Source organism: Arachis stenosperma, chromosome 7 (assembly GCF_014773155.1).
Source record: "Arachis stenosperma cultivar V10309 chromosome 7, arast.V10309.gnm1.PFL2, whole genome shotgun sequence".
In the NCBI taxonomy this organism is placed as follows: domain Eukaryota; kingdom Viridiplantae; phylum Streptophyta; class Magnoliopsida; order Fabales; family Fabaceae; genus Arachis; species Arachis stenosperma.
Genome location: NC_080383.1, coordinates 55683082 through 55704478, shown reverse-complemented (window position 1 = coordinate 55704478; position 21397 = coordinate 55683082). Strand labels below are relative to the sequence as shown.

Below are 21397 nucleotides of genomic sequence, written 5' to 3'. Positions count from 1 at the left end.
CTCTATGCCCGTGTATTCCGGATTTTGGTGCGGGGAAAAAAAATTAAATCTATATTCTTATTCACACTTGACACTTTCCACATATTACTTACAATTTATTGAGATATTTATAAATAAAAATAATTAAATGAGTCCTGCGGTCCTGCCTTTTCAAGAGCTCCTACTCATTGAATCATTTCCTTTTGAATAGAGCCAATAGATAGCTAAACAATGTCATTTGTTTAAGATAAGAACGTACTGCTTCATGTTTTTCCAATTTTTTATTCTTGGCATGTACCTTCTTTCTATATATTCATTATTCTTGGCATGTACCTTCATATTTATAAGTAGTTCCCTTTCCCCAGAAATAATAAATCTCCTCACCTTTTTTAGCTTTTAGACCATTAACAAAGGGTTCTATGACTAATTACAAAACAATCATCTTTATAGATATAAAAATTCAGTTTACAATTAATTACCGTATAAAAGATACATATATTTAATATTTATGAATAGATTTGATTATACTATTTTGAAAAAATTGATTATTTTGTTACTATAAATTTAATTATTATAATAATTTATTATTTTGCATAAATATTTAGTTACTATATTTAATATTTATGTAATATTTTTTATTGCAAAAAATTCTTCGTTTGCAAGAGTTACAGATGAAATTTTTTCCATTTAATTAAAAATTTTAAGAGAGAACTACTAAACCACATCTTTTTTACATATTTATTTAATAAAAAGATAAATTATTCAAATAATATTTAAAACTTTATATCGTTAATAAAAATAAGGAAAATGATTCTAAAAAACTATTTAATTATTAAAAGATACCTACTTTTATTAAAATCATTTAAAAAAGTAATTAATAAAATATTTATAAAGAAATACTAAATTTTTTAATTAAAAAATCAAATATACTCATAGATTATAATAATTATAATAATAATAATAATAATAATAATAATAATAATAATAAATAATTTATATTTATAATAAAGTGAACTATAGTTTACATATGCATTCTAAGTTTAAAAAAAATAATTTTTTTCTCTATTTATTATTTTTTTGTTGTTGTGTTGGATTTTGGGAGTATAGTAAAATAATGAAGTTATTTATTAATAGTGAATTAGTGGTAACAAATTTTTGTTTTAAGTAAAAGTATATTAATAAAGATTTGAGTATATATAATAGATAATTAGATAGAAAATATTTATAAGAAAAAATTTAAAGATATACCTGTCTTTCTTAAAAGAATTTGATTCTCTAAATTTTGAATTTTTATTTTAGAAAGTAAGATATGATTTTGTTTCTTTGAATAATTTTTTTCTCATATTTTTTCTTAGTCATATTTATGAAATAAATGATGAGAAATTATATTTTTTTATAAAATTCAAAATTTAAAGAATTCAAATCCTTCTTAAAAAGGTTTTAGTCTTTTTTTTACATATTACAAAATTTAATTCACTTTAATAATTTTAATACTAATTTTTTTTTAATAATTAAATCTCGATAATAATTTTTTAGAGTACTTTTTTCTGAAAACAACTTCTAAAAAATAAAAATAATAAATAAGTCTCATAAAAATTTAAAAATATGACAAAAATAATTAAATATTAAATATATTCTCTAATTTTTAGTGTATTTTTTAAATAATGATTTAAATGTTAAAAAAATTAGTAAGAAGGAGAAGAAACTAGAGGGGGCAGAACCCTCAAGTGAGTGACGTGGCGTTTTCTAATTGGACAGGCATTACCCGCTAAAAAATGCAAGCATTGACTTGAATGAAAATCATCCCGTCTTCGCTGTGTTGCACGCACATGACACTTCCCTTCGCTTCCCTTCCTTCACTTACTTACCATTACTCTCTTTCTTTCTCTCATTCGTGAATTATAGGTACCAATCATTCATCCCATCTTAGTTTCCCAACAACTGCTACTACTACTACTATTACACTACTATTACTACTCTCTCACTTCTCTTTCTTCTTTCATATCCTTTTGTAAGCTTCTTCATCACTTCACTTTTATGTATTTCTTTTCCACTTTCTTGCAAAAGCATCCTTTTTGACTCACTCACACTTCTCAAGAGCCTTTCCGCCTCCCCCCCTTTTTTTATTTAGTTATCAAAACTTTATTTTATCATACCGTGTTTCGGATCAATTTTGGTGAACTTCATCTTCATATTCTTACTCTCTACCGTTTGCTTGCGGATTCATGCACAAGTTGAAAATTTTTTATTTTTAATTATTCATTAAATATTGTTTTATTCCGCTGGTTTCGGAAACTGAACGAAAAAATTCTTCCGTGGTTGCTGTTTCTTGCAGATGCTGAACAGAATTCATAGACGCCGAAATCCGTGATTGATCGAGTTCTATAATACATGGTTTATATTAGGTGTGTTTAATATGCAGATTTTTTTCTTCTTCTAGCTGTGTTTGCTGATCATAGCATCGGGGTTCTGGGGAAATTATATATATAATTTTTTCATTGCTCAATTATGAAGGTGAACTTACCCTTTATATTGACCATATGAATAGTATAGTCAAATTTTCCTTCCCATCTAGTTGACCAAATCTTAATATCTTATCACACAGGGAGTGAGAGTGAAGTAAAAAATTGGACCTCTGATTGATGCTAAAAACCAAAATTAAAATATTTGTAGATGTTTCGCACAGCTGTATTTAACATTGATTCATCTACATAACTGTGAAGGGCGAATTTCATATTTTAATGCTTGTCGTCTATGGTGATAGCAGCTAGAAGTGATAAATTGAGACATCAAGATGTCTTACAGCAGAAGGGGGTCTGATCCGCCACCGCAGAGGCGGATACTGCGGACTCAGACTGCTGGGAATTTGGGGGCAGACCCAATCTTGGACAGTGAAGTGGTGCCTTCCTCACTAGTTGAGATAGCTCCCATTCTTCGTGTTGCTAATGAAGTAGAGGCTAGCAACCCAAGGGTTGCTTATCTCTGTAAGTTTCTTTTGTATTCTATTTTCTTTGTATATCGACAAGTGGACTTTATTTGACATAGTGCCATTTTTTTTGGTTGGTTCGATTTCGCATAAATTCTTATTCTGTTATGATGTGAAAGCAAAAGGCCAATGCTTTAGAAGTTAGCTGCTTTAGAAACGCTTGACAACATTCCGATTTCACTGATAATATGTGAGATAGGAAAGGAAATGTGATTTTAGGCTACTTGATTGGTTGGCTCACTAGAATTTTGACTTCATCAGAATTGTTACTTAGTGTTGTATTAAGAATGGCTTTGTGTATTTTTCTAGCGTGGTTGGTTTGTAGAGTTTTCAGGAGGAAAACATTTTGGTATGTCCTGATCCAATCTTTCCAAGAATGCTTGATGTTATTTAAATTGTTTAAATAAATGCATTGCTTTTAAGAATTTCAACGATTATTAATTTGTAAAAAAGATTACCAAGTGAAGCTATCTGCTATGTAGTTTCATCTTTCCACCTTTGCTTTTGTTAGGTCAACTGGTAACTGCTCTTCATGTAGCTCACAATTTGTATGAGACTGCTGTCATGAGTTTTTCTTTTAATTTTCCTGAATTTGTCACACAGCATGGAGATTCTTTCTGAACTTTAATGTTATGTTCTTCACCTAATGTCTGTATCCTTTTTGTGTTAGGTCGATTTTATGCCTTTGAAAAGGCTCATAGATTAGATCCCACATCTAGCGGCCGTGGTGTTCGACAGTTCAAAACTGCTCTTCTTCAACGTCTAGAAAGGGTAAACCTCTTATTTGAACATTTAAGAATATCCATGTTTGGTCTCATTCTTCACTATTTTAAACCATTTTAGTATCATTTCCTTTGCCAACCACTAAACTTGACAGTTAAGAGAATTGGCAAGGCTCTTTATTGATCTCTTATTCAAGTATGTTAATGAACCAGCAAAAGGCCAAACGAAGAAAATATGTTTCTGTTGTCATTGTTGCATAGATCTGAAATTATTTCTTTAGAAATCTAAAGATATGTATTTTTTCAATTCTTTTCAGGAAAATGACACAACATTGCAAGGAAGAGTTAAGAGTGATGCTCGGGAAATGCAAAACTTTTATCAGCATTACTACAAAAAGTATATTCAAGCGTTACAGAATGCTGCTGACAAGGACCGGTCAGTTTACAGTCTATTCTCATTGACTTGGTCTCTTTATCACACAATCATATGTGAATACTCGTAATTTTTTCTCGGTATATAATTTCTTCGTTTTATCCAAAATAAATAATTAATTAACCATTAACTTCATATACTTCTCCAGTGCCCAACTCACAAAAGCATACCAAACTGCTGCTGTTTTATTTGAGGTTTTGAAGGCAGTTAATCAGACAGAGGCAGTTGATGTAGCTGAAGAGGTAAACTCTTTGTCCTCCTTTCTGTGTTATTCCAGTCTCTCAGTCATTGAATGTAATGTACAAATAAAGAAAATAATGCATGTATATTCCTTGTTTAGTACTTTAATTTTACCTTGATTTATATTCTTGTTTTTTTATTTTGTATTGTAGATTTTGGAGGCTCATACTAAGGTAGAGGAAAACAAGCAGTTATATGCCCCATATAATATTCTGCCTCTTGATCCTGAAAGTGGGAAAGAAGCTATAATGAGATATCCTGAGGTTTGTTCTTTCATATGTTCTAATTCCTTTTTATTTGGACTTAAATGTATAATTTTGAAGGGTTTCATGGGGATAAGTAGAAATAGGAAACTCCTGTTGAAGAACTAGGAAACAGGAAAAATATGCTTTATAAATTATAATCATCAATTTTTTCACTTGTTGGCATAAACTGTATTATTACCTGCACATTAACAAGTTAAGAGTAAAAAACCCAGTAATTATATAACAAAGCATTAGATGGTTAAAAGTTTTCTCATCCTTTTACACACCCAGAAAAACATACCATTACACGAGTAGCTGCTGAGTAACTGCTATTAGAATTTCTTTCAAATTGTTGATTAAATTGTTTAATGTATTTTTCCTTTAACAGATTCAAGCAGCTGTGTCTGCACTCCGTAATATAAGGGGTTTGCCTTGGCCAAAGGGTCATGGGGACAAGAACAAATTAAATCAAGACATCCTTGACTGGCTTCAGCTTATGTTTGGTTTCCAGGTAGTGATTAAATAGATCTTTCTTAACCATTTGAATTTTTATTTCATTCAAGGATTATCATGTACCCTAATGCAGAAAGGTAACGTGGAAAATCAAAGGGAACACTTGATTCTTTTGCTCGCCAATGTACATATAAGACAAGTTCCAAGACCTGATCAACCACCAAAGGTTTATTTTAATATATTTCTATGTGTTGGAGTTTTCTTTTTTTTTTTTTGAAAAAAAAAAAAACTCATTTGCTGCACTTTCCTATTTAGTTGGATGATCGCGCCTTAACAGAAGTGATGAAGAAACTCTTTAGAAACTACAAAAAGTGGTGCAAGTATTTGGGTCGCAAAAGTAGCCTTTGGTAAGGCTCGCATCTCTTAGTTTAATAATTACTTCGAATGCAAGTTTTGTCAAGTATCAGGTTTAACCATATGGTCTTAAATGCATCTTGATGAAGTGGCTGCATGTCAATTGGCTTTTGAGGCAACCTCCTCTTGACTCATCTTTTGTGTTGCCATAAATAAAGTGATCTTAGTTCTGTATCTCCTAAGGTTATGTACACAATTTTTATTTACTTTTTTTTGGTCAGTGAGAGATTAGGGATTTTGTATCTACACACATATGGCTATGTATAATTGTGTAAAAGGTGAGTTTATTACTCAATGCATTATTTGGAGGAAGTTTCTGTTTGGGTTTTTATCCTTTCCTTTGTTTGATATCAGATTGTATTAGTTCATCTCCTTTGATTTTGCAACCCATTTCCTCCAACCACCTGATTTATGCACTATTGTCTACCCTAAAATAATGTAGTTTACTATCTTTTGACGTAGTTTGGTTTCTATGGCTATTAGGTTACCAACTATTCAACAGGAGGTGCAACAGCGCAAATTACTGTACATGGGTCTATATCTTCTTATATGGGGTGAAGCTGCAAACTTGAGGTTTATGCCAGAATGCCTTTGTTATATCTATCATCATGTAAGTGTAAATCAAAATTTTGCCTCTCATTTAGGGTCAAGTGCTTAAACATTAGCCAAAAAAAAAAAAAGAAGAAAAATATCAATTAAAATTAAAACTTAAAAAATGTAAACAATATATTCTTGTGCTTCTACTAAATAAATATTTTAGTTGAGACGGTTCATGTAACAGGATATGTTATTAGAATCTTAAGGATCAAGTAATTTAGAGTTTCAGTGACTAGAGTTCAGTGACTGCCCCTATTCTTTAAAATAAATACGTTGAATTTCTTCATAAGATAGATGGACCTATGTATTGTTCAGTCCAAAATGCTGTTGTGTGAGGGAATCTCTTAAGATATAGAATAGCTAATAATCCACTACGATTACACACACAAAGACACACACATACATATATATGAGTTTAGTTTTGATGCATTGATTCAGTCCAATCATATTTGTTCTTTTCATTGTCAGAATGATACATAACTTCTCTTCTCTTCTCTTCTCTGCCTATTGATTCCTCCTTCCACCGACCGACCCGCCTGCTGCTAATAATTTTAAGATTTAGGGTAATTGGCTCCTTGACGTGGATTTGTTAATAGTTTCTTTGACTAGTGTTACAAGTTCAGTCCTTATTACTTACATAACATTTGAGGAGAAGTTAAGCTGGTTTCTGACCTTTCACTCTGGAGTTTCCTCAAATTAATATTAAATTTACCTTTGCATATGGTCCATCTGGTCTTAGCAGCATATTCTGTATCTTGTGAGGGCGTCTCATCTTCTTCTATACTTTCTTCTCCATCTTAGTACAATTTTCCTATAAAATAAATAAATAAATAAATAAATAAATAAAAAAGAAAGAAAATCCTTTCTAAGACATAGATGACCTGTTTTTGCTTTTAAGGTAGTTATCTCCTTCACATTACTTTTACAAATGGAATGACAAAGAATAATGAAAGTCCAAGATTTGTTTATATTATTATTGATGGGTTGCTAGTACATCTTAATTTCATTGTTATATCTGTTGTTGTAAATCCTACTTTTCTGATGTTATTTAATCTGAATGTGAAAATAATTACTAAAAGAACTTATAAATCTTTTTCTTCTTGATTTAATTAGATGGCATTTGAGTTGTATGGCATACTGGCTGGGAGTGTTAGTCAACTTACGGGTGAGCCTGTAAAGCCTGCATATGGTGGTGACAATGAGGCTTTTCTGATGAAAGTAGTAAAACCAATATATGATACAATAGCAAAGGTGTGCTTTATTTTTACGAGCCGATGAATTGTTTGGTTTTCTTTCAACGTTTGGTTGCGTTCTGTTATGTGGGCAAAAACCATTTGTTTTTTCCAGGAAGCTTTGAGGAGTAATACAGGAAAAGCAAAGCATTCTCAGTGGAGAAATTATGATGATTTGAATGAATATTTTTGGTATTTACTTAATTTTTTACCCATGTTCCTTCAGCTTGTGAAGATTTTCATGATTGAAGTGATCACCATCCTGACTTGTAGGTCAATTGATTGTTTCCGGCTAGGCTGGCCAATGCGCATTGACTCTGAATTCTTCTATGTATCTCCACTCCCTGAGAAACGCTCAGCTAACAAAGATGAGGTTCAACATATTATATGACTTGTTCTTTCTAAGCTTGTGATGTTAATCTTTTTGCATTTCCTGTCATAGATTTGTGTCTTCCACTAGAACTTGTAGAACTTGACTGCATAAGTATTGAACTTTATCATTATTAGAGCTCTTGCCACCTTTCATTTTTTATTAGATGTGACCATAGTCATTGTTCATCATTGCAGTTGTTGCCTCTAAGATGCGTAAGCAACCTCTTTCCATTTTTCCTAACTATTTTTTCCTGATTTTGAAACCAGGAAACTGGAAATATTGCCAGAGGTCGATGGATTGGGAAAACTAATTTTGTTGAAATACGCTCATATTGGCATGTGTTTAGAAGTTTTGATAGAATGTGGAGCTTTTATATACTCTGTTTACAGGTAATAAACATTTGACTTTTACTTTACAACATTTACCCCATTCTGCATCCATTCAATCTAAGGAGATGTGTTGAATATGCTTTTTGAATAAGGCAATGATAATCATCGCTTGGAATGGCTCGGGTGATTTAAGCTCCATATTTGATGGTGAAGTTTTCAAGAAAATTCTCAGCATCTTTATAACTGCTGCAATATTGAAACTTGCTCAAGGTAGATAAACCAACCACCTATCTATTTCTTTGTGATTTCTCATCTCCCTTCTTTTTTAATGGTTAATAAAAAAGAAACTAAAATAAATAAAATAACCAAAGTTGAGTTTTCCTCTCTTCCCCAATTCATATCTGTTAGAAAATTGAAATCGAAGTTATAATATCTTAGAATATCAAGGACTGCTAGATATAATCTCTTAGCATTAGTTTTCAATATTTTCTGTTATTACATGATGGCATGTGATTTATCGAATAGATTGCCATAACAACATCACCTAAAAAATTTAAAGGAACATTAGCATTTGATAAAAGGGTGTTAGCTGTATCAAGAATGTGAGAGTGCTCTTTTTTTTGCAACTTCAATTTGTTTAGGACTGTTTGGGCAGGATGATTGATGATTCATGCCATGTAGAGCCATAAGTTTATTAAAAGATGCTGAAACATTATTTTGCATCATCACCCTGTAAAATGCAGTTGAAGGTCCAAACTGAGTATGCATCTCTATCACTTTGCAAAAAAATTGAAAAAAGAAAGAAAATTTAATTAACTCAGAACAGTCTCTCACTGAAAAGAATCCAAGTACACCTTGAAAAATCAAGAATAAAAGTCCCTTGTAGCATCAATAGAATGATAACAAGATATTGAAGTCCCTTGATCTCTTTAATTCTTTTGATTTTATTTTAACATGTAACATCTCATCTAAGAAGTTACCTTGCCTTCTAAAATTGTCATTCTTTTTATTGGATATTTAATGATCAAAGTTGAATAATTATGATGTCTTCTATACTTTTCCAGCGATTCTTGATGTAGTCCTGAGTTGGAAAGCAAGGAAAGTCATGTCACTTCATGTCAAGCTGCGATATATATGTAAAGTTATTTCAGCTGCTGCATGGGTAGTAGTTTTGCCAGTCACTTATGCTTTTAGTTGGAAAAATCCATCTGGTTTTGCACAGACCATCAAGAATTGGTTTGGCAATGGTTCAGGATCGCCTTCATTGTTCATTTTGGCTATCTTCCTTTATTTATCTCCAAATATTCTCTCTGCACTGTTATTCGTGTTCCCATTCATTCGCCGTTATTTGGAGAGGTCTAACAATGGCATTGTGAAGCTCATGATGTGGTGGTCCCAGGTAAGCCAATATAAATTTTATTTTATGTGCATATGTATATATAGTTTATGTTCTTTATTATGAATAATAGCTTCGTATCATTCTCAACAAATTCCATTCACAAGTGGTGATGTTATATCTCCTGTTAGTATTTCTACATCTTACTCCTCTTCTTAACAATTGGCAGCCTCGGTTATTTGTTGGAAGAGGAATGCAAGAGGGACCAATTCAACTCATGAAGTGAGACAGTGAACTTAATTTAATGTCTTGAATTATTTACAATCATTTTGACCTCTCTGACTAATTAAAGTATAATTGTTGTAATTTTATAGGTACACTATATTTTGGGTTCTCCTTATTCTATCTAAACTAGCATTTAGTTACTACATGGAGGTAACGATCTGATCCAGAAGTATAGCATTTTTATATTGATAATTAGAATGATGAATAGAGCTTTAAAATCTGTAATCCACTACCTGAATGGAGTAGGATTATTTCTGAAGAATAGATTTTTTTTTATCATTTTATACTTACTTTCTTATCGTATTTACCATTCTTTTCAACAAGTTCCATGTACTCTTGCATGGAGGAGGTTTATAGAGTGATTGTTGAAAAATACATCTTTTAGTGTTAAATATTTCCTTTCTGATTTTGTTTTCTTCTTCTCGTTCCTCCTTATTTTGCTTTTCCCTCACAAGTTCCATCTCCTAACTGTTAATTTCACCTGTTTTAGGATGTCTATAGTATACTAAGTATGTTAACATATGTGTACGTCCATAAATGAATCAGTTCAGGAACAAATGTCAATTTGTGGTTATCTAAGGAGGTTTACTAGAGAGCAACCCTGCATTCAGGTGTTTGTTATAAACCTGACTCTTGCTTTCAACTGCAGATTAAGCCTCTTGTGGGTCCAACAAAGGTCATCATGCAGGCCCACGTATCACTTTATAAGTGGCATGAGTTCTTCCCCCATGGTAAGACTCCGGGAATAAAAGAAAATGAACAGTTTTGGTTCATATAATGGAATTTTGAAATCATTTTCTACTTTGTGCAGCCAAAAGCAATATTGGTGTAGTGATTGCTATATGGTCTCCGATCATTCTTGTAAGTCCATCTTTATATCATGTCTCAATGTCTCACCATTTTGTATTAAAGATATGTATATTAGTCAATTACGTGCCCCTTTGCAGGTCTACTTTATGGATACACAGATTTGGTATGCTATCTTCTCTACAATAGTAGGAGGCATATATGGTGCATTTCGCCGTCTTGGAGAGGTATGTGTATTAAGCAATCCACTTCACTATAAATTTAATTTGTTATCTTGCTATGAAATTGAATTCCACCTAGTGGGATAAAGCTTTGTTGCATCTCCCCTCTAAATGGGAGTATTTTATACACTGGGTCTCTAATATATGCTTTCAAAAGACAAATTTTTATAACTTATAGCTATATGTGACTCATCAAATCAAATATATAAAGTCACAATTAGACTTGAAATATGATATTTTCTGGAAATATTTATTTACATTCTTTAATAACTACATGTGCTTGTATTATGGTTTTTCATATCTTACATTTTAAAACATTTTTGTTTGGAGCTTCTCTTCATTGATGATAACTCTAGGTTGACTGCTCACTTATAGTAAAATGAACACCAAATGTTTTATGGTTTATAAGTAACATAAATTTGGAGGTAATAGCTATGGAAATTTGCAAATTTGATGGCAACTGGTTAGATAGGAAATCCAAACTCAATGGAATTATTGCTTGGTTGAAATGGTAAAATATAATTGATTATAAGGAAAGATTCAAGGGTTGATGTTCAAATATGAATTGGATTCTTATGTTTTTCTTCATTTTATGTGCTTGCTACTGTCTGAATTATGAAAACTAGATTCGTCAAACTATGCTTAAGGAAACCATGGAGATTTTTCTGCTACATTGGCTGCACAACTATGGACTTCCAGACCTATTTTTTCCCTTATTTTTTTCATTCCAATTTCAGATACGAACATTGGAACTCCTGCGGTCTCGTTTTGAATCAATTCCGGGTGCTTTTAATGCTTGCTTGATTCCTGTGGAGAAAAGTGAGAAAACCAAGAGAAAGAGTCTATGGGCCACTTTTTTCCACAAATTTGAACAGGTTTTTCAACTTTTCTGCTTTCTAAGAATTGGTACCCTACTATGAAGTTGTTTGAGCTGCGAGAGAATGTTGTATATGTACGTCTAAATTACCTTTCTTCCTGTTGCATTATAGAGGTATTGGAGTAGAAAGAATGGTAGGATGATTAGGAGTTTTCTGCTATATGGTGTATTTGGATTTGTTCTACGATAAATTTCAAAGTTGATATCTTGTGAGTGTTGAATAACAGGTTTTCTAAGGGTGTTTCATTGAGGGATATGTTACTACACTTATTTCTCCTTTGTACTGAGTTTTTGTTTTAGATTCTGATGTTCTCATTATGTATTTGTTTCCCTTCTAAATCAGGTCTCTTCCAATAAAGAAAAGGAGGCTGCAAGGTTTGCACAGTTATGGAATAAAATTATTACTAGTTTGAGGGAGGAGGACCTGATTGATAACAGGTAGTATGATGATTTAGCATTGCTTATTACCTCCTTCATCCCACGTCTTTAGTGAATGTTTATTATATATAGTTCAGATTTTCATGTTTTCATGTAAAGCCCATATGTTTGTTTCTAAAAAAGTTATATATATATATATATATAGGGAAATGGACCTCCTGCTCGTACCATATTGGGCTGACCGTGATTTAAACCTTATCCAGTGGCCTCCTTTCTTACTTGCTAGCAAGGTTCAACTACTTATGTCAATAATTCTGTGTTTGTATTAGAATAATCAATTTCATGCTTAAATCCATATGTACGTCCTTATATATTGAACAGATCCCAATAGCAGTGTCGATGGCCAAAGACAGTTTTGGGAAAGGACAAGAGCTGGAAAAGAGATTGACTCGGGACAAGTACATGAAATCTGCTGTTCTTGAATGCTATGCTTCTTTTAGGAATATTATTAACTTCTTGGTTTTAGCAGAACGTGAGAAATTGTAAGTTCCTGGTATCTGAAGTTTACACGGGAAGAGAGGCTTGACATAGTTTCGTATGCTGACTTTATTACATTATGCTTTCACTAATGCAGGGTCATTAATAATATATTTGGAAGAGTTGATGAGCACATAGACAATGGAGATCTTCTGACTGAACTGAATATGAGTGCTCTTCCCAGTCTATATGATCGATTTATTAAACTGATTGAATTATTGGTAATTGTTATGAATAAAATTCTATGTATTATGTTAGACTGAATGTGGAGTTTAACTGAACTTCGCTTTATTTCTTCAGTCAGATAACAAACAGGAGGACAAGGATCAGGTTGTGATTCTTTTGCTTGACATGCTAGAGATTGTGACCAGAGACATAATGGAAGGAGAAGTTGAGGGGTAAGTGATTCGGGAATTTTTGTTTCACTTGATTTCAATTAATGTTAAGAATTAGAATTGATTAGCATTCACTTGTAGTTTGCTAGATTCAAGCCATGGTGGGTCTTTTGGAAAGGATGAAAGGATGACACCCCTTGATCAACAATATCAGGTTTTTGGTAGACTTGCTTTTCCTGTCAAAACAGAAACTGAAGCTTGGAAAGAGAAAGTAAGTGTTAAATTTATAGGTTGTCATTTCTATGAAAATTAAGAATGTGCACTTAAATTCACTAGTTTATCTGAATATCTCGATATATTTCCCCTATATGATGATGTGATGTATCTGTTTGTTGCTCTTTTGTTCTTCATAGATAAAAAGGCTTCATTTATTGCTCACTGTAAAGGAGTCTGCTATGGATGTACCATCCAACCTGGATGCTAGGAGGCGTATATCTTTCTTTTCTAATTCATTGTTTATGGATATGCCACCTGCTCCCAAAGTGCGGAATATGCTGTCCTTCTCGTAAGCTCAATTCATGTTGAAATTGCATAAGATATTTTTATGATTGAGTTAATTATACTCCACTTCCTTGATCCGTGTCAAAGTAATTCTGAACTCCAAATTTGGGTCATTTCACTCCAGCCTAATATTTTAACTTTGATAAACTTTTAACCTAACACAGACATGGTTAAGTACCTTAGAAAATGAAAGAAAAACCCAAACAGACAAACAAATAAAAAAACAACTAGGTTATTTTAGTTATCAGTGAGTTCTATATTACGGACAAGTAACTTTTTGCTATGGAAATGAACATGATATATGAGTATATTTCTTGTACTCTCACAAATAAATAGCATACTGTGTATATTGATTACAAGAGGCTGTACACCGTTTTCCTTTTCTTTCATGTTGTGTCTTCTAACACAATTTCTTTGTAAGGGCATTGTCTCCATTTAATTTCATAATATATGTTAGTCATAGATTATCAAAGTATGTTATTGATAAATTTGGGGGATGGCATAACTGTATTGGATACAATATCTATTATAACTTATTGATGACTTTATTTCTTGATTTTGTAGGGTCTTGACACCATACTATGATGAAGCTGTTCTCTTTTCCATAGACGAGCTAGAAGAGCCAAATGAAGATGGAGTGTCTATCCTATTTTACTTGCAAAAGATATTTCCAGGTTTTCCAGTTATCTTTATCAAATGAATTTCTTGATCTAAACACTTTAGTCATTATTGTTTGGATTGAACAATTTTAATTAGTTAGTTCATATATCTAAGATAGTGGTTTACGAAATAGCTTAGGACAATAATGCTAGTCTTGTTACTGGGTGAAAAAGTTAAAGGTGCAGATAATACGTTTTGTGCATATATTCCCTTTATGTTGATTGTTGAATGCAATTAAGTGAATTTGAATCACAATCTATTTTCTTTCATTTTTAAGTTTTGATCAGAGTAGGTTCCAGGCACCTTTGGTTCACTCTCTAATCACTGTATGTGCACTGCTCGGTGATAAAATCTCGTTCATCCATCATCATGATGGATCAGAGTTTGGAACAAAATGGAAGAAAAAAATGACCATATATTTCTTTGTTGATAGTAAATGTAAAAGACATAAATTTAAAGTAGAGTTGTACCTCATTGCTGAAAACAGCTGTCCATCCTTGCCATTACCTTGTACAATGCCATAATATACTTCTGATTGTGATCATTCTTCACTTCAGATGAATGGAAAAACTTTCTTGAACGAGTTGAATGTAAGAGTGAAGAACAAGTCAGAGGAGAGTTAGAAGAAGAACTCCGTTTATGGGCATCATATAGAGGCCAAACATTGACCAAAACTGGTAAAAAAAATGCTTTCTCTCCCACCACCAATGTTTATTTGTGTATAAATATGCAATTTGATACTCTTTTTGGCATTATACAATTTTGAATATCCTTCAATTTCACTTTTTCACTATCAATGAATGAAGTCCGAGGGATGATGTATATCCGACAAGCTTTGGAGCTACAGGCTTTTCTTGATATGGCAAAAGATGACGGTAAGTGGAGATAAACTCAATGTTTATATTAGTGTATCACTACGTTATCTATTATAAAGCATGGCCTAAATCACCATTCAATCGTTTAACAGATCTCATGAAAGGTTACAAGGCAGCTGAACTAGAGAGTAAGGAAAATCCACACACTGAGCGATCGTTGTGGACTCAATGTCAATCATTAGCTGACATGAAGTTCGCATATGTGGTTTCATGTCAACAATATGGTATTCACAAGCGATCTGGTGATCCTAGGGCAAAAGAAATTTTAAAGCTCATGACTAAGTTTGTAACTCAAACCGAGCTCCTCCCTTTTTATAGCTTGAGCTAGCACTGTCCTGTTACAATTGCTACTTTGTTATTGTAGGTACCCATCTCTTAGAATTGCTTATGTTGATGAGGTTGAAGAGCCTAGCAAAGATAAAACCAAAAAGAATGAAAAGGTTTATTATTCAGCTCTTGTGAAAGCTGCTTTACCAGCAAAGTCAATTGGTTCGTCTGAAACAGTTCAAAGTTTAGATCAGGTATTGTTCTTAGACAATTCCTTAAAGAGAAATGACTTATTCTTTTAATAGATCATTCTAACCACTAGGAAATAATTGATTGCTTTTCAAGATTTCAAGACACTGAATGTATTTTCTTTTTACTTTATTTAGGATTTAGAAGGATGCTTCGGAATAGTCTTAGGATGTTATATGATTACTCTTCTTGAAATTATGATAACTGAACCCCACTTTTGCAAATGATGAAACTGCTTATGTTGCTGTAAATCCTACTTCGGAAAGATCAATATTAAATATGAAACCACAATAAATACATGCATACATGAGTCACCACAATTTCTAATAAAAAATCATCGGGCACTTCCTAAGGTATCTTTCTTGGAGCCTTGGAGGAGGAACTGGTATTTGTTCTAGTTTCCAGACTATTTTCTAATGAAAATTGTCAAATAAGTTCTCTATGTATAGGTTTTTCCTGGCCACTAATGTTAGTAAATTAGAAATATCAAGGGTCAATGATATATTCTATGCAGTTATAATGATTCCAACATTTTACTTGTTTTTTGTAGGTAATCTACAAAATAAAGCTTCCAGGACCTGCTATATTGGGTGAGGGGAAACCAGAGAATCAGAACCATGCCATCATTTTCACACGTGGGGAAGGCTTGCAAACAATAGACATGAATCAGGTCCTACATTATTTATATGTGAATGAAACGGGAAAATTAGGTTTAAAAATAATTAGATAGCTAAACTATTCATGTAACAGGATAATTATATGGAAGAAGCTTTCAAAATGAGGAATTTGTTGCAAGAATTTCTCAAAAACCATGGTGTGAGACAGCCAACAATACTTGGGCTTAGGGAACATATATTTACTGGCAGGTATGATCTATTACCAATTTCTGCATGGTTTTTTAGTATTATTTCCATTACAAGCTGAAATATACATATGAAGACTGTTCACATTTATCTTCCTTTTTGTTTGTTGCAGTGTTTCATCCCTTGCTTGGTTTATGTCCAATCAGGAGAATAGTTTTGTGACAATTGGGCAAAGATTGCTGGCAAACCCCCTGAAGTAAGTCCCCCTCCTCCCCACAAAAAAATTCTCCTCACCATGGAAAGATAGCATGAGCGAAAGCCAGTGAGCATTGGCAAGGAGAACTTTGACATATGTTTAAACAACCTAGTTAGTTCCACATAAATAGCAGCTGATGTATCTCATGAAGATGTTGCAACATGTTGAGGGTGAGAGGGGAGTGAATGAGTTCGGAAAAAGCGGAGGGTGACAGAAAAATGAAAAGTTTCAAGAGTGCAATGATTTAACCATATAATACCGAGACAAGACTTTTTAGCAGTAACAGACATAGTCCCATAACTGCATTACCACAAAAAACTGAAAAAGGACCAGAATATAAAAGTTGAAGTTCTCTTTTATTGTGGTATATCCTTTTTTATTTTTATTATTTATTTGTGGGATGGTTGGTGTACGTGCTGTTTACTATTCAGGTTGAGGTGTTCAGTCTTCATGTTAAGCTCGACTGTGTATCCACTATTTGTTGAAGTTTTCAATGATTTTTTTTTTTAACCTTTCATCCAGGGTACGGTTCCATTATGGCCATCCAGATGTATTTGATAGACTTTTCCACCTGACAAGAGGGGGCATAAGCAAGGCCTCCAAGGTCATAAACTTGAGCGAAGATATATTTGCAGGCATGTATTTTAAATTCTGCATGTGTATCGTGTTTCCTTTTTCTTCCAGAGAAGTATTAATATTATAAGTTTTCCATCTTCTACAGGTTTCAATTCTACATTGCGTGAAGGCAACGTCACTCATCATGAGTACATACAAGTTGGTAAAGGAAGAGACGTGGGTCTCAACCAGATATCAATGTTTGAGGCAAAGATAGCTAATGGGAATGGGGAGCAGACAATGAGTAGGGACATATATAGGCTTGGGCACCGCTTTGATTTCTTCCGAATGTTATCTTGTTATTTCACCACTATTGGCTTCTATTTCAGTACCCTGGTATACTTGAAACCTACCTTGTGAATTTATGACTATGATCAATTTATAAGTACTAACTTTGCTTTTTATAGGTTACTGTCCTCACCGTTTATGTATTCCTTTATGGCCGCCTCTATCTTGCCCTTAGTGGACTTGAAGAAGGGCTGAACAATAAAAGAATCATTCGAGATAACAGAGCCCTTCAAGCAGCTCTTACTTCACAATCTGTTGTGCAAATTGGATTTTTGTTGGCCTTACCTATGGTGATGGAAATTGGTTTGGAGAGGGGCTTTCGTCAAGCATTAAGTGAATTTGTACTCATGCAAATTCAGTTGGCTCCTGTGTTTTTCACATTTTCACTTGGAACAAAAACACACTATTATGGAAGGACATTGCTTCATGGAGGTGCACAGTACCGAGGCACTGGTCGTGGTTTTGTGGTGTTTCATGCTAAGTTTGCTGATAACTATAGACTCTATTCCCGCAGCCATTTTGTTAAAGGGATTGAGTTGATGATTCTGCTTGTGGTGTACCATATATTTGGCAAGTCTTACAGAGGCACAGTGACCTATGTTTTAATTACCCTAACCATATGGTTCATGGTAGCGACATGGCTTTTTGCTCCCTTCCTTTTCAACCCCTCAGGCTTTGAGTGGCAAAAGATAATTGATGATTGGACTGATTGGCATAAATGGATAAGCAACCGTGGAGGTATTGGTGTACCACCTGAGAAAAGTTGGGAATCCTGGTGGGAAAAGGAACATGAGCATCTCCACCACTCTGGAATGCGTGGTATTATTACCGAGATTATACTATCTCTTCGCTTTTTCCTATATCAATACGGGCTTGTATATCACCTCTCAATCACTAACACGACTCAAAGTGTTCTGGTAAGTGCTTTTCGCAAATGGCTCCCTTTAGGAATGCTTACTTGGCTGCTCATGGTTCTTGCAACTAGGATATCAATTTAATCATAATTACTTTTGGCTTACAGGTTTACGGTTTGTCATGGTTGATAATCTTTGTAATCTTGGGTCTAATGAAGGTAAGGGCTTAAGTTATTGTATTTTTTATATCCTTAAATACTGGCATAATGCTTTGTTCAAGAAATCCTACAGAATACACATTGGAGGAAAAAGAAGTTCTGTTTTTAAGCATATTCATGAACTTTAGGCATTATTTTACTTGGAAAATCACTACACTAAATAGCAACTTTTGAGCCTTGTCCAACTAAGTAAGATCAACTACATGGGTTAGCCGATTCGTAGTGAACCCAACAATTAATTAAACAGAGCCAAAATTCAGGATATAGAATTTTCAAATACCTCACAAGTAAATGTCGAGTTACGGAGTTCTTATGTTATTTCAGTTAAATATTTTGAACATCACAACAGTAACAACTCATAATGTTATTCTCTCAGTTCTCTTTTCAGTGATGGCCATGTAGACATATTGTTGATTGTTTCTGCTTGCATAATGGTTGACATAATTTTGATATTGTATAAGCTAAAGATATAGAGCAGTGCTAATCTAGCAAACACTATAGCTTCTTACATCCCTTTTCGCATTTTTCTTGCAAACTGTTCACTGTCATATTAAACCGTTCTATACAATGATGGTGCCATTTTTGCAGGGTGTATCTGTTGGCAGGCGCCGCCTCAGCGCAGACTTCCAGCTTTTGTTTCGGTTGATTAAGGGCTCCATTTTCTTAACATTCCTTGCCACCTTCATAATATTGATAGCAGTGGCAAAAATGACAATCAAGGACATAGTAGTCTGCATTCTAGCTGTAATGCCAACAGGCTGGGGATTGCTGCTGGTCAGTTTTCACATTCTTTCTGTGGCATTTGTGTTTCGTGGAATCCTCTATAAAATTGAAATTTCATTGCTGATGATATATGTATTTCTGATCATGTATAGTTAATTAGTTATGCTTGTCCTTCCATTCTCATTGCATTTTCTTTTTTCTCTTTCACAGATAGCACAAGCTTGTAAGCCAGCCATTCAACATGCTGCTTTTTGGGGTTCTGTCCGGGCGCTTGCTCGTGGATATGAAATAATAATGGGTTTGCTTCTCTTCACACCAGTTGCTTTCTTGGCATGGTTCCCATTTGTTTCAGAGTTTCAAACAAGAATGCTCTTCAACCAAGCCTTCAGTCGAGGTCTACAGATTTCGCGTATTCTTGGTAGACAAAGAAGGGATCGGGCTGCCAACAACAAAGAGTGATTATAGTTGTACAGAGTTTAATTTTTATCAATATCATTGTAAAAATATTTACATAAATCAATCACATGTTATATGGTTGTTATATGATTGTTAGGGTATGACTTCAAAGATAAGTATCGTCTAATGTGAGAATAGCTAAGTATATGATTTAGATAGATGTCTTGCAATTATAAGCATTCATAGAAATAGAACATATGTACACTTGTATCCTCACTGGTAGTTTTGTAAATGTTGTGTTACAACATATTCCCAAAACTTTGTATATTGTGTTTTATTATGTATTACATGTTATTGAATTTATATATGCAAAATCGGAAAACCCTACTTCAACGAGTAATGAATTTGACAACAACTAGAATGAGATCCGCGCAATGCGCGAACGGTAAATTAATGATAGTATATAATAAATATTAAAAATGGCTATGTTTTGTAAAATTAAATTAAATATGTGTAAATTAAAGTTAAATTTGAAAGGTGTTTTGTTTAAAATAATTTGTAGTACAAAAAATTTGAGATGCTAGAGTTGTACAAAGTGACATTTTTATTTAGTAATTTGATTTTTGTATTTGTTTTAGTTGATGGATTTAATCTTTTTATGTGGAGCTCGTCCTCCTTTTTTTTTATTGGTTATTGTTAGAATTGTTACTTTCTTCTTTCTGTTTAGGTTCTTGTGAAGACATGTTTTTTATGAATTGTTGAGTTGTATGCACTTTCTATTATGTTGTTTGTTCTATCTTTGCATTGCATGTATGTTTTTCTTCCAAAGGTGTGTCTTGAATTTGTATGATTTTTTTTCTTCTTAATCTCTTGATATACTTTCCCAATGACATTTGCAATAAAAGAACAAAAATGTATAGATTTTTTTTTGAATAAGTTATTTTTAATAAGAATAATTGAAATAGTATAAAATGAAATTACGTGTTAGTATTTTTCTTTGACCCACTCTGTCAGACAATGTCTCAAGTGATGCAAATTCAAAAGTCTTGGAAAATGTTCAAAATTGAATCTTTAATTTCTTTCACAACAATTGTGAGTAAAAAGTTTGCTTACGTTATACCTTTAATTGGCCTATACAAATCATTTGTATCTTCTATTTTTAAATTTTTTATAGTATAGACTTTTCCTTCCCTGCATTATTAGTAAATTATAGTTCATAATTAGTTAAAAAAGAATAATGAATAGCATATTAAAAGAAGTATAATTTTAACGATATTAAAATACAATTATATATAAAGTATTATAAAATAATATAAAAATTATAAAAACAAAAAAATTATTAAAGTATTTTTTTGTAAATTTAATTTAAAAATATAATAAATATGTTTGTTTTGTACCTTTTCATCTAATATAATCATTTCTAAGCAAAGAGACTCTTCTCATTTGTGGGTGTTAATGTTTCCCATAGATGAACTACGCGAACTTTGATAAACTAATTGTCTTTTTATTTGGTGATATTGTCCAAAGAATGATGCTCCATTGAGTAAGGTTGAGATGTTGTGTAGTTCGAAAATAAATTTTTTGTGCTAAATTTGATGTCATTTGAAGAAATAGTAATAAGAGACTTATATAAGTAGTTCAAATAGTATGGAATTTGAATATTTGTAACGTAAAATTTATTACGATTAATAATATTATTATTACATTTGTAATATGAATGTTTATTATATTTAATGAGTTATTTATAGAAATTAATAAATTAATTATTGGAGTTATAAATTTATTGTATTGTTTATAACGGTGAGATATAATAAATATATGGATATGGATTCAATGTCTTTGTAGGTTACAAA

The 21397-nt window shown here is 32.6% G+C and overlaps 1 protein-coding gene across 6 annotated transcripts; it reads left to right on the top strand.

Moving 5' to 3' along the window:
* The first annotated feature begins 1792 nt into the window (after positions 1-1792).
* LOC130940811 (callose synthase 1-like) lies at positions 1793-19905 on the top strand. 6 transcript variants are annotated; one of them, XM_057869050.1, is made up of 44 exons: positions 1793-1884; positions 2315-2384; positions 2747-2963; positions 3636-3736; positions 4005-4123; positions 4269-4362; positions 4513-4623; positions 4994-5116; positions 5192-5284; positions 5374-5465; positions 5956-6082; positions 7183-7320; positions 7417-7493; positions 7575-7674; positions 7941-8063; positions 8156-8273; positions 9068-9402; positions 9569-9621; positions 9714-9774; positions 10274-10355; positions 10436-10485; positions 10572-10658; positions 11390-11527; positions 11873-11967; positions 12113-12197; positions 12289-12449; positions 12542-12665; positions 12745-12842; positions 12921-13050; positions 13193-13344; positions 13905-14014; positions 14558-14677; positions 14807-14875; positions 14968-15157; positions 15240-15396; positions 15942-16061; positions 16142-16257; positions 16367-16450; positions 16973-17085; positions 17172-17401; positions 17473-18270; positions 18375-18425; positions 19014-19199; positions 19359-19905. In XM_057869050.1, exons 3-44 carry the CDS (start codon positions 2774-2776, stop codon positions 19605-19607), a joined length of 5850 nt encoding a protein of 1949 aa, XP_057725033.1. In that variant the 5' UTR covers positions 1793-1884; positions 2315-2384; positions 2747-2773; the 3' UTR covers positions 19608-19905. The 6 variants fall into 6 exon arrangements, with proteins under 6 accessions (XP_057725033.1, XP_057725037.1, XP_057725034.1 ...); XM_057869054.1 differs by having other exon boundaries at positions 2744-2963; XM_057869051.1 differs by lacking the exon at positions 1793-1884 and adding an exon at positions 1885-1990.
* The last annotated feature ends 1492 nt before the right edge of the window (positions 19906-21397 follow it).

Bases quoted from the DNA above. Each gene is read 5' to 3' on its own strand.
- LOC130940811 (XM_057869050.1), top strand. From the start codon at position 2,774: ATGTCTTACAGCAGAAGGGGGTCTGATCCGCCACCGCAGAGGCGGATA. The intron at 4,363-4,512 runs GTAAACTCTTTG...TTTGTATTGTAG, and splicing joins CAGTTGATGTAGCTGAAGAG to ATTTTGGAGGCTCATACTAA. The intron at 13,345-13,904 runs GTAAGCTCAATT...TTGATTTTGTAG, and splicing joins CGGAATATGCTGTCCTTCTC to GGTCTTGACACCATACTATG.